Below are 12,422 nucleotides of genomic sequence, written 5' to 3'. Positions count from 1 at the left end.
AATAATATAATAAAACTTATTCTAAAATGTAGTTAAAACCTGAATTTCTTCATGTTGCAAACAAAAGTCAGATGTCTAACAGGCTGCAGGCTCCCCAGCAAGCTCACTCTCCCTCAGCCTCCGTGCACTAATGAATTACAGGCTCATGGTTACCTGTGATCACTCCCCACGAAGAAATCAGCAGCCCCCATCTTAGAGAGACAAACAGCACTCTGCTCTGCTCGGATGGAGGCTGACTCAGTCTGCGGTCCTTCTTGTGATTTCTAGTCGGTGGGAAATGCTGTCGCTCGTCTGAAACTGCGCGAAAAAGACCCGTCTTTGTGAAATCATGTTCACACGTTGTTTTTGTCAGGGAACAGCTCTCACCTTGACACATGGCCTGCAGGTAGAAAAGAAACATCTCCTCTGACGTCTCAGTTTTCTGTGCTGGCATGTCCACATTGCTCACCCTCTAATTATATTACAATAAACTATAAAACTGGGGTTATCAAATCTACATTAGGTTCTAACAACACCGTGTGTTCCCTTCCACTTTACACTAATTGACTTTAATATCTCCGTTCATCAGCTTTCAGAATAACGAGCCATGAGATGTAAACAGAACCCGTTGTTGCTCTCGTTGCTGGCTCACCGAGTTTGCTGGTTGCCTTTGAAAACGAGTTGCGTTTCATTTTCATTATTTTGGCGTTGGAGGCGATACCCTCTCCCGTTAATTATTCATGTGTCAATGTGTGCAGCTGTTCTCCAGTCAGACAGAAAGAAGAAGAAGGAGGAGAAGACTTGAGTTCATCTCTTATGTATTCATTCAAGTAAAGCAGTGAATGCAGATAGAGCCGCGTCTGCTGACATCAGTCTTGGAACTGCATTGTTCGTATAGATCTTTATTCTTTTCTTTTTAAATATAAAATGCTATGTTTTTACGTTCTGGACGAGTCATTTCTTCGTGGCTCCAGGAATCTGTCTGATATTGGATGGATTGTCATGAGATGTTCCCAGAGGATGAACCTCAATGACTTTGGTGATCTCCTCACTTTCCATCCACTACCATCATCAGGCCAGCATTAAAAAGTGTCCAATACTTCTTATGACTGAATACCTGCAAAACAAATGTTATTCCCACAAACCTCAGCTGGTGTTCAGTGCTAGTCAGCATGCTAGCACGTTAAATTAACATACATGTATGCTGACGTTAGCATTCAGCTCAAAACATCAAGTAAAACATCACAGAACCACTCGACACTTTGATATACCTTGAATGCATTTTACATGAAGATCTGGATCATTGATGTCTTTTTCCAGTGAATATGCAAGACAGAGAAGTATGATTCTTCTGTTTTTTCTAGCCCAGGTGCACCTGGTGTTTACCGTCGGTGCATCTAAATCTGCAGCTTCCACATATAGCCTGGAATACCAATAAGAAGAATAATAAGACTTCACTTTCTTTTCCGCCTCCCTTTGCTCACTCCGCGTACTCTCCCTTTTTTTAATTCGCATTTTCCTCTCTGACTCACTCTCTTGTCCGTTTCCTCAACAGGAAAAGCTGTGTCCACTGAAGCGGTTTGTGTAGAGGAGCATGTTGTGACAGCCATGTCTCTGGAGATGGAGAAGACCATCACCAAGCTGATGTACGACTTCCAGAGGAACTCCACCTCTGATGATGACTCTGGATGTGCACTGGAGGAGTACGCCTGGGTTCCCCCCGGCCTTAGTGCTGAGCAGGTACACGAGCCCCACCATCGTACCGCACCAGAGGTGGAGAGAGTAACAGAATATTGCACACGAGCTCACATGCACTCTCACATGTACTACAACATTCACTAAAAGGCAGCTGCACGGCTGCGTCAACAAAGCACAGAGAAGCTTACAACACACACACACACACACACACACACACACACACACACACACACACACACACACACACACACACACACACACACACACACACACACACACACACACACACACACACACACACACACACACACACACACACACACACACACACACAGCCGGGGAGAAGAATATCTTACAGAGAATACATGAAAGGAGTCTGTGCATACAACTGATTATCAATAATGAATATATATTATTTCTCAGTGTCTCCTTCACAAGAATCAACCAGAAAAGAGACAAAACTCAGACGGTTAAACAGAAATGATTGACAGTAAAACAAGCTCTGGACAGCACTGCTCATGAAACGTCTTTTAGAATCAACAGCAGAATAAATCATCACCATAATAGACAACTCCAGAGCGTTTGCAGCCAAACATACACACACACACACATATATTACAGCAAAGTAAAGACTGCGCAGTTCCTCGCACACGCCACTATGTCGCTAGGCAACAGAGATTGGTATTGCGTTGTTCGAGGCTACTCACCTGTCTGATGTGGTCTGAGCGGCACTCTGTGGAGCACCGCGGAGTCCTCCACAATCCGCTTCTTTGTCGTCTCCACAGGCTCATTCTCAAAGCACGGTGTAACCAGTCCACGTGGCCTCTCTGTCCCAGTTAAAACCGGTCCAGTCGGTCCCACTGCGCTCTTCCAAATTCACCCTTAATTCACCCTCTGAAGTGACCCCGGCTCGTGAACTCGGCGGCCCCTGAACCCAATTTCTTCACAGCGCATCGTTTCCAGAGTGTCACCTGTCTGAACGTGGAGCTCCGCCCTCGTGCGTCCGCAGAAACACCTGCAAGTTTATTTCTCACACAGTTTATGAAGGCTTTTTTTTATGTGACTGGAAATGTAATGAATACGCCTGCTATAGACTATTTGTGAAAAAGCTAAATTACTTTTGAAAATATTAAAACACACTCCACAAAACTTTGTTGCAGTCATGCATTTGGTTACCTCTACCTCTGGTTGACACACCCTTCCCTTCGCTCTTAAGTGCTTCATTAGCTCATGCTTATTGTCCTTATCTGGCATAGCCAGACCGAATCAAATTGAACCGAATCGGTCAGAAGAATTCAATTATTTGGACGATTAAGTATCCGTGGCATTCGCCTATAATCCTGAGATGGGAAATCCACTGATCTGAAAACAAGACAATGTATCATTATTGTTTTTTAAAGTCCCCTTCATGGTGTTTTAGTCTATCGGAGTTGACGGGAGCGGGAGGAGGGAAGGGCAGGGGTTGGCATACAAATCACTGAGACTGTCAGGCGTTTCTTGGAAGAATAACTGTAAGGACATTTTTCAGCTGTCAGTGTTAAAGCTGACAGTGTGTAGGAAGCAAGTTCACAGTCAGACAGAATGACAACCGTAGCCAGCATCATGAAAAGGAACCACAGACAGATCTGATCTGACAGGCTGATCTGGAGAACAGATTGAATCAAATGTTGTCTCAGATTCTCTGTTATCAAAATATGCAATTACGTATTAATAAACCTTTTACTCATTCAAACATGTATGTGGACTCCCATTTCACATAAAGCAATACGCAATCTCCCCGATCACCATCAAGCAGACGAATACAACATTTCTCTGTAAATATGAGAGAAAAATGTCACTTTTATAACTGTTAGCGTACCGTTATTTTTTCGTTTAATGAATTTGGTGCGCTGAGCCTCAAATTAGTCCTGGTCGTCTATCCTGGCAAATTCAAACCCAGAGGAATGGAAGTAATTTGAGTCGGTGAATGTTTGGATGAATCTAATTGGAAATGTGTGGCAATGTGTTTATGCATCCAGGTTTCACAATTCCCTGTCAGGACTCATTTGCAGTTTAAATGCCTTTTAATTGCGTGCGTGACCAAGCTAGTGTAATCAGTTTGTGCACATCCAGAGGAAGATATTTGAAGTTTTTGTCCGTTGTTTTTGTCAGTTCTGCACACAGCTCTGTGCAGCTGTATTGTGTTGGAACACTCCTGTCTTTATTTAGTAAGGGCCGCACTCCGAGGGCTCTGTTAACAGATGATGGGCTGAGCTGATAACAGTCATTTTCTCCAGTCAGCCATCTTGACAGGATGCTGAAAGAGGCTGCATTCTCTCTCATCCTACCATAGTGCAGGCAATATGTAGCTGCCCGTTGCTTTTTCCTTCTTTAATGCACTTTAATGTGATGGTCTTTAAGCCTGTCACTTCAGGTTTCTCTCTGCACAATGGCATTAATGTGACCCGCATTTAAAAAAAGAAAAAACATTTCGGTAGAGTTCATGGAGCTGTCACAACTCAAACTACATTCTACAGTTCACTGCTGACCATCTCGGAAACAATTTCTAACTGTATGAAAAAAAAGTATGTATATCATATTGTATTCTTCATTTAAAAAAAAAAACTGGATTAAGTTATTTTAAGAGCTTGAGAATACAGTATTTGGAGAAATAGAGCTTCTCATAATCTGCAACTGAACTCAATTAATCAACTCGTCAATCAACATTAAATTAAACGGCAACAATTTTCCATTATCAATTCATCTTTTTTTAATTCTTTCTCTCAAAAAAAAATAGCAAGAAATGAACTGCACATTAAGTTGGAAAAAAAATCATCATTATGAAGATGCCAACTTGAACTTTGGGAAATTGCAATGGGCATTTTTCACCGGACAAAAACAATCAATGAATTAATCGATAAAGAAAACAATCATGAGTTCCAGGTACATGGAGTTTCTGTTCTTCCCGTCTGTATTCAAGAGCCTGTTCTTTGAATTTGAGCGCATTACTATTGATTTCACTTCCCTCAAACTCCTCCTCAGAAATCTCCTGCTTGCACTTAGATTTGCAGCGTCTCTGCTCAAACCGAATGCTTGCACTCAGATATATTACTGCTTGCACAGATTTAGCCCGCTTCAGCCCTTTTTCCTCAAACTCGGGCTTCTTCTTTGTGCTCGTGGGAAAAAAAAAGAAATCTGCTCTCGGTTTTCTGCTCTGCCACGATAACGATGCATTTACATTTTTGAGCTCAAAACACAGGAAGTCAAAGTGTTTTTCTGCAGCCTGCTCGACAGCAAAGGAGAATGCGGCATGATAGTGAATATTCAGTGATATATTTGGACTTGTCCTTTAATGTTTACCTGCTCCTTTCATTCTAAGCTCTCCTCTCTTGAAGAGGCAGATTCTGGAGAAAATCCCAGCGACCCCGAGTTGCACACCTGGCATAAGGCTCGGTGTCACCCTCCACAGCGTAGAACAAGTGTGTGGGTTATAATGAATCTAAGGGGCAGCGCGCACAGACGCACTTCCTTTACACCCCACTGGTTATGTAAATTGGATCACAACAACCTCAGCAAAATAGATCTTTACACTGCACTGAACAGCAGACCACTTTGTGTCAATTGCTGTTTTGCAGAAAATCACAGACAAGTGACGAGATTGCTTTTCCCTTCTTTGAGTGTTTACTTCTCAAACACCAATCAAGGTTTTCTCTGTTTCACCCGCTTGCATGCAAATACAAAAAGAGGTTGATGGTTGGAAGGGCTGGGATGATGGAGGGCAAAGCAAAAACAAGTTTTATTGACACGAAAACCATGATGAACTCATCTGAAAGTCATTTCAGATCCAATTAGTTGGGTTAGTTAGCATACATTTATGAAATGATGGAGATTATGTAAACTAGCCCATGCTGATGCTTTGTGTTTCAGGTGCATCAGTATTATAACTCCTTACCAGAAGAGAAGGTCCCTTATATAAACAGCCCTGGAGAGAAACACCGCATCAAACAACTCCTTCACCAGCTGCCACCGCATGACAATGAGGTAAAAACAGCACGGACAACTTCTCATTTTCACACGTTTCTCTCTTTGTGACGACTTTCAGAAGCATTGTGTGTTTGTTTACGACGACGCCTGATGATGAGCCGTGTTGTTCAGGTGCGTTATTGTAACGGGTTGGATGAGGAGGAGAAACGAGAGCTCAAGCTCTTCAGCAACCAGCGGAAGAAGGACAACTTGGGCAGAGGCAACATCCGTCCTTTCCCCCTCACCGTGAACGGAGCCATCTGTGACAAGGTACACATCAACAACCGGCCTTCGTTCCGCTCTACCTCCATTTCACCCATTGAAGATATGAATGGACAACAAAACAGCATTTACGGGTTCTCTCTGTCTGAAGATATTGCATCTTCTATTCTATCTGTAAAATTCAGCCCATTTGTCATATTGCACTCTCGGTTATTGTTTGCCGAGGCTTCCGTTTGAAGTCTCCTCAGATAGATGGAAAAGATATAAAGTAGAACACATTCAAATCGTGAAGCGATCATGTTATTTCAAACACCATCTCCTCACCCTCCCTCTCCACATCTTAGTTTGTGTTCTACTTTTTCTCTGCCTCTTCTGCCAACCCTACTTTATCACCTTCCTTTCTTTACTTCTGTCTCACCTTTCCTTTCCTATTGTTTCCCCTCATCTGCTTTCTTTTTTCCATCTCTTTTCCTCTTTTCTCTTCTCCTCTAATGTTCTTTCATTCCCTCGTCTTCTCTCCTCTCCTTCCTTTACCTCTTTTCTGTCTGTCCTTTCCTTCCCATTTCTTTCTTCTCATCTCCTTTCCTCTCCTCTTATCGTTTCCCTGTCATCTCCTTTCCTTTTCCTCTCTTCTAATTCCCTCTCTTTCCCTCTCATTTCCTTTCTTTTTCTATTCTTCTCTTTTCCTCTAATCTCCTTTCCTGTCATTACTTCACGTCTTATCTCCTTCTTTACCTTTCCTCTCATCTCTCCTTTCATTTCCTCTCCTCTTATTGTTTCCACTGCTCTAATCTCCTTTCCCTCTTATCCTCTCATCTAATTTCCTTTCATTCCCTCTTGTCTTATCTCTTCTCCTTCCCATCCTTTTCCTATCATTTACTTTCCTCTCACCTAATATCCTTTCCTTCCCTCTCTCCTCTCCTTCCGTTCTTTGCCTCTCCTCTCCTACAGTGCGGTGGTCAAATAAACGGAGGCGACATTGTGGTTTTTGCGGCGAGGGCGGGACATGGAAAATGCTGGCACCCTCATTGCTTTGTCTGCAGCATGTGTGAGGAGCTGTTGGTGGATCTCATCTACTTCTACCAGGATGGCAAGATCCTCTGTGGCCGGCACCATGCCGAGAGGCAGAAGCCCCGCTGCTGTGCCTGTGATGAGGTGCGCCTGTCTGGGCCTCGAGCCCTTCAGGGTTGGAAGTGGCTGAATGGTTCATAGCTCAGAGACTTGGATGTGGTTGAAACTGGTCTGGAGAGAAAAGATGTCTCTGTATTCTTGCCATGTCTCAGACAGTCTGCTTGTTTTCGAACCGTGATGTGAGGCAAGCTGGCCTGAGATGATAGTAAACAATAATAATAATAACTCTGGCCACAGTGCTCTGCACTAATTCCAGTCTGCCAAGGTTTGTTTACTTAAATTATAAGGTGTGTGTGTGTGTGGGGGGGGGGGGGGGGGGGTGTATTTGCCACAAATCATTAGATTTCCCTGCCAGCTGTTGATATTGGTGAGAATTGTTTAACAATAATTTTGGATTCATTTGAAGCTTCAAAATTAGCAGTTCTGATGGCATGGAGATCCTCAGTGTTATTAGATTAATAGGAAACCCAATGTTATTTTTGGGGATTTCTCATATTATTATCGAATCTCTAAAACGATCTGAATAAAACAATCTGAGAGGAGACAAATGATTTGGTGGAATAGCAGACGAGCCACCGACATACGTATCATGTGACCAGACAGCCCGCTTTCATTCCCAGGGCGTGAAAAAGAACAAGGCTTTGTCACGGCCCATCGGTGTCCGATACCGACGCACAAAGCACCTCTAGCTATATGAGTTACACCGTAGCTTTCAAGTAACTACAATGTAAAGCCATCTGCGTCAATATTAGACACTCAAAGAAAATGTTCTGGCAGTTTGATGACATAATATAAAGACTGAAAAAGGTGGGAGGGTCAAACAAACACAATAGCTTCAACCGGGAGACTGGTGTTCGGGTCCCAAAGTGTTGAGTTATTTTGAAGTTATGTAGTTTCTATGTTGTGTTGTTTACATTTTAAAGGATCATAGTTTGACTCGCTCGGTGACCAAGAAGGTTAGAAAAGTGACACCAATGGTCCTGGTTAGGAAACACTTTTGTTGTACAGGGGAAACACATAAGATATTATGAAAATAATAACGGGCCAAGCATGGAGCCCTGAGGTACCCCAAACACCATCCCCGCCCAATGTGATTTTGCTTCTTCAGCAGCATTAAAGCTGATATTCGTAATAAGTCTACAGCTAATCTCTGTGTTGAATATCCTCGCTGATGAATGTAATGTCTTGGTCATGCAGATAATCTTTGCTGACGAATGCACTGAGGCAGAGGGCAGACACTGGCACATGAAGCACTTCTGCTGCTACGAGTGCCAGACCACCCTCGGTGGCCAGCGCTACATCATGAAGGACGGACAGCCTCACTGCTGCAACTGCTTCGAGTCCCTTTATGCAGAGTACTGCGACGCGTGTGGAGAACACATAGGTACTGCACTTCTTTAATTACATGTATGAACTGTTACCAAAACACATGGATATATTTTTCTTCCACTAACGCCATAGAAAACCTCTATCAGCCATTTATTGCCATTTATCAGTTCTGTGAGCCACAGCTGTGGAGAGGCGGAGCCAGTGCAGTGAGATGTGGATGGTTATTATCATCCCAAGCTCCAGTAACAGTGAAAGTGTTACAGAGGATGCTCCCATGTTGAATCCAGATGGGAGCTGTGAAAGATGATTGCTTCCCCTAGCTGGGGAGCAGAGCTGGTGAAATGTATTCGGTCTATCTTAGCGATCGTGTATGGGCAAAGAAGCACAAATGGTTGCTTTGGGCACAAAAAAGCTCCGTGAATGGATTTTTGCTTTTACTCTATTACAGCACAAAATGATATGTCTGAGCTTAACCTACTGGCTAATGGCTGAAATCAGACTGTGGACTGTGTTCATTAGCTGCACAGACTTTGTAGAGTAACATTTTTACAGTAGTATTAGAGATAACGGCCATCACATTACCATCTTTAAGCAGTTAATGCTAGACTGCTGCTTGTGCATTTGCTGATAAACTCGCTTCTGGTATTGCAATGGTGTAAAATAATGGTTGTTTTCCCGCCCCATCTCACAAAAGGCATTGACCAAGGACAGATGACGTATGATGGGCAGCACTGGCACGCAACCGAGGAGTGTTTCTGCTGTGCCCGGTGCAAGCGCTCTCTGTTGGGCCGCCCCTTCCTGCCAAAACAGGGGCAGATCTTCTGCTCACGGTCCTGCAGTGCTGGACAGGTGTGTAACCCAAAATATCATTATGATATTGAACCGTCATATATTTTAAAAAGGGTTTTCATACATACTTCACACTGTATTCTTTACATGTTAGCAGTTTAATAATTGTACTTATCTCTTTTCAGGATCCAGACGAGTCGGACTCCTCAGACTCGGCCTTCCAAAGCGCCCGTTCCCGTGAGTCCCGCCACAGCACAAAGATTGGCAAGAAGGAGCACAGGAACGTCGAGCAGGAGCGGCGGAGTGCCGAGGCCCGCCAGTCGGCTCCTCCACCCATGCCCGACCGTCTGTCGGTTGAAGTTGATCCCCTCTCTGTTCAGATGGACCGCTTGAGCCTCTCGTCTAGCCAGACCCCGAGCAGGACGCCGAACCGCACGCCCAGCCGCACTCCGAGCCGCACTCCGAACCGTGCCCCGAGCCTTAACCAGGTGTGGATGAGCCGGGACGACCCCTACGTCCCCGCTGCCTATGAGGGCCCCCAGCGGGAACCCTCTCCCACACCAGCACCCGTACATCTGCTGGCTCAGTGTAACCCCAGGCAGGGCTACAATCCCAACGCAAACGCTCATCCTCCAGCTCAGACTGCTGCCAACCCGGGGAAGAGGCCCGACTCCTGGGGCAAGGAACAGGGCAACGCCAAGAGGACCCCCATGGCTGCTGTGAGGGGCCACTCCTTTAATGAGAACTGGACCCACCACAGCCAGGATGAGTTCAGGCCCAACAAGCTGCGCACCCAGATGAGCTTCAATGAGATGTCCAGCCAGAACCAGGGCTTCTCTGACAAGAGGAGCATCAGCCTGCATGGATTCCAGAGAGACGGCAGACCCCCGCTGACCAGGAGGAACCCCATCAATGCCATGAGCTTCAACGAGCCCCTCGCCCCTCTAGAACAGACTCCTCGTGGATCCACGGATTCCATCACTATGTCCAATGCTACAGGTACGGTGATGTAAATGACAGTATGGTACAGGGCCGTCCTCGACCAATGAAAATTGACTGACACACATGAGATTTTGTCGGCTAATTGATTCGTTTTTTAATCACCATATCTGTAAAACTGAGTTCCTACTCAAAGAATCACTCAAAAGCATCACTTCAAATCTTGTGTCTACCATATATGTGCACATACGTTTCTTGTATATAAGTAATTTAGCATGAAAATACATTAAAAAAGGACGAATCAACTAAAGAAATCTTAGTCGACTACGACAAAAACGACCAATATGTTGAAATCGACTAAGAGGGGGCAGCCCGGGTACGGTGCAATAAGATATAATGCCACATGGTATGAAAATGTGACATGTGATTTCTGATTCTAGCGGGCAACTCTCTGGACGGGGTCAGCAAGCGTCAGGAGCATCTGTCTCGGTTCTCCATGCCCGACCTGAGTAAAGACTCCGGTGTGAATGTGTCTGAAAAGAGCAACATGGGCACCTTCAGCTCCTCGGTCCATTTCCACAGCACAGAGTCGCTGTCCTCCTCTCGCCCCTACAACAACAACAACACGTACGCTCCGCTGGGAGTCGGCTACCCGCTGCAGTACTGGGACGGCCCGCAGCCGCTGGGCTTCGACGGCAAAGGTCGCGTCGGGGTGATGGGCAGCAGTGGAAACCTGCGCATGGCTCCCATGAGCGACAGGATGCCCCGCCGGCGCATCAACGGGCAGGAACCCGCGGCGTCGCAGCAACCGCAGCCGCAACCGAGACGCCGCAAACACCACCGTGGAAACCACGGCAATGGGCAGCACCGCAGCGGCCGCCACCACAAACGCTCTCGCCGCTCTCGCTCCGACAACGCCTTGCACCTGGTGGCGGACCGGCCCGCTCAGATGGTAGAGCCGCCCTACCGCCGCGTCCAGGAGGATTACGACCGCTTCCCCTCCGGCAACGCAGCTCGGGAGTTGTTTGGTCTCGACCCAGGCGGGTACAGGCAGCAGCCCCAACGACCCTGCCCCCGCACCACTTCTGATCTCACCCTGCACAACGCTGGCTGGCAACCTGTGGGGCTGGGTGGGCAATGCTGGGGCGACGGACACACGGAGGCCGCTGACCCCTGGTGCTCCAGCTGCTCCTCGTCCTCCGAGTCAGAGGCGGATGAGGGTTATTTCCTGGGTGAGCCAATCCCGCGGCCTGTGCAGCTTTGCTACATCAACAACGAGGAGCTGCGCCATCGCTACAGCCCCTCTGGGATAGCTGCCCACCACGGACCTCAGCCCGGACCGATTCATGGCCAGCTGCACAACCGCCAAAGGAGGAAGAGCAAAAACTGCATCATTTCTTAGATATAGAGCAAAAGGAAAGGGTGAGGGATGAGCAGGAGAGTGAAAGAGATGAGAGAGAGGCAAGGAGACGGTTAAAGCAACAAAGAGGTGGAACAGAGGGAGTGGGAAGGTGAGAGTGAGACAGTTGACAGCGAGAGGGAATAGTGTGTGTGTGTGTGTGTGTGTGGAAGAGAGAAAAGTCCTATCTTTTGTGTGCTTGTGAGCCTACACAACTCTACACCGGGTAGTGTTTGCGTACACCTACACAGAATGATCTAATCCTAAGAGGAAGCTCAGCTGGCTTACACAACAGAAATGTTTACAATGAAAGAGATCAACTCCTCTGATGGTACCAGGGCGCGCTGACGAATGTGACAACTGAATATACCGTGGTCAAGGTAAATTGACACCGTGTGTGTGTGTCTGTGTGTGCGTGAGTCCATGTTACGAGAGAACAACTCCTTTACAGTTTTGAAAAAAAAAAAAAAAAAAAGGGAGTAAAACCGGTCAAACTGCAACGATCTGACTGTTCACGCCGCGGCTCAGTGATCAAGCCCCCCCCCCCTTGCGGTGAAACATATTCTATGTGGACAAACCAGAAATTGTGTCGGGGTCGTGAAAGTTACGTGCTAGATTCCAAGCTGTGTCATTGTTTACCTCAGTGGAATCCAAATGCTGCTGGAATATAGTGTGGGCTCGCCGGCCCTGTTGTCGCCGTGTACAGATCGTCTGTTCGTGCTCTACATAGCCAGCTCGCCACGCTCCGCCGAGGGCAGAGCGCCGGACGGCCTCTGCTCCTCCACCATTCAGGCACAGTAACGTCAGGTACGGTCCCGTTTTCTCTTCTGCAACATGCTTTGTTTTTTCAGAGTTACCCTTAGATGATTAAGAATTATAATAATAATAATGCTAACAATAATAACAATGCAAATAATAATAATATTAAAGAATA

General features: G+C 46.1%; 1 protein-coding gene across 1 annotated transcript; it reads left to right on the top strand.

Moving 5' to 3' along the window:
• Positions 1-1,587: 1,587 nt before the first annotated feature.
• LOC306781264 (prickle-like protein 2) lies at positions 1,588-11,491 on the top strand (the record flags this gene model as incomplete). The annotated part of the gene is made up of 8 exons (XM_079274024.1): positions 1,588-1,719; positions 5,584-5,697; positions 5,812-5,949; positions 6,853-7,056; positions 8,230-8,416; positions 9,056-9,210; positions 9,336-10,149; positions 10,530-11,491. The coding sequence occupies 8 exons, from the start codon at positions 1,588-1,590 to the stop codon at positions 11,489-11,491; spliced, it is 2,706 nt and encodes a 901-aa protein (XP_079130150.1).
• Between the last annotated feature and the right edge of the window lie 931 nt (positions 11,492-12,422).

The sequence above is a fragment of the Melanostigma gelatinosum genome, assembly GCF_949748355.1.
Source record: "Melanostigma gelatinosum genome assembly, chromosome: 8".
Taxonomy (NCBI): Eukaryota; Metazoa; Chordata; class Actinopteri; order Perciformes; family Zoarcidae; genus Melanostigma; species Melanostigma gelatinosum.
Note: the sequence above shows the minus strand (reverse complement) of the source record. Positions and strands in the feature narration are given on the sequence as shown.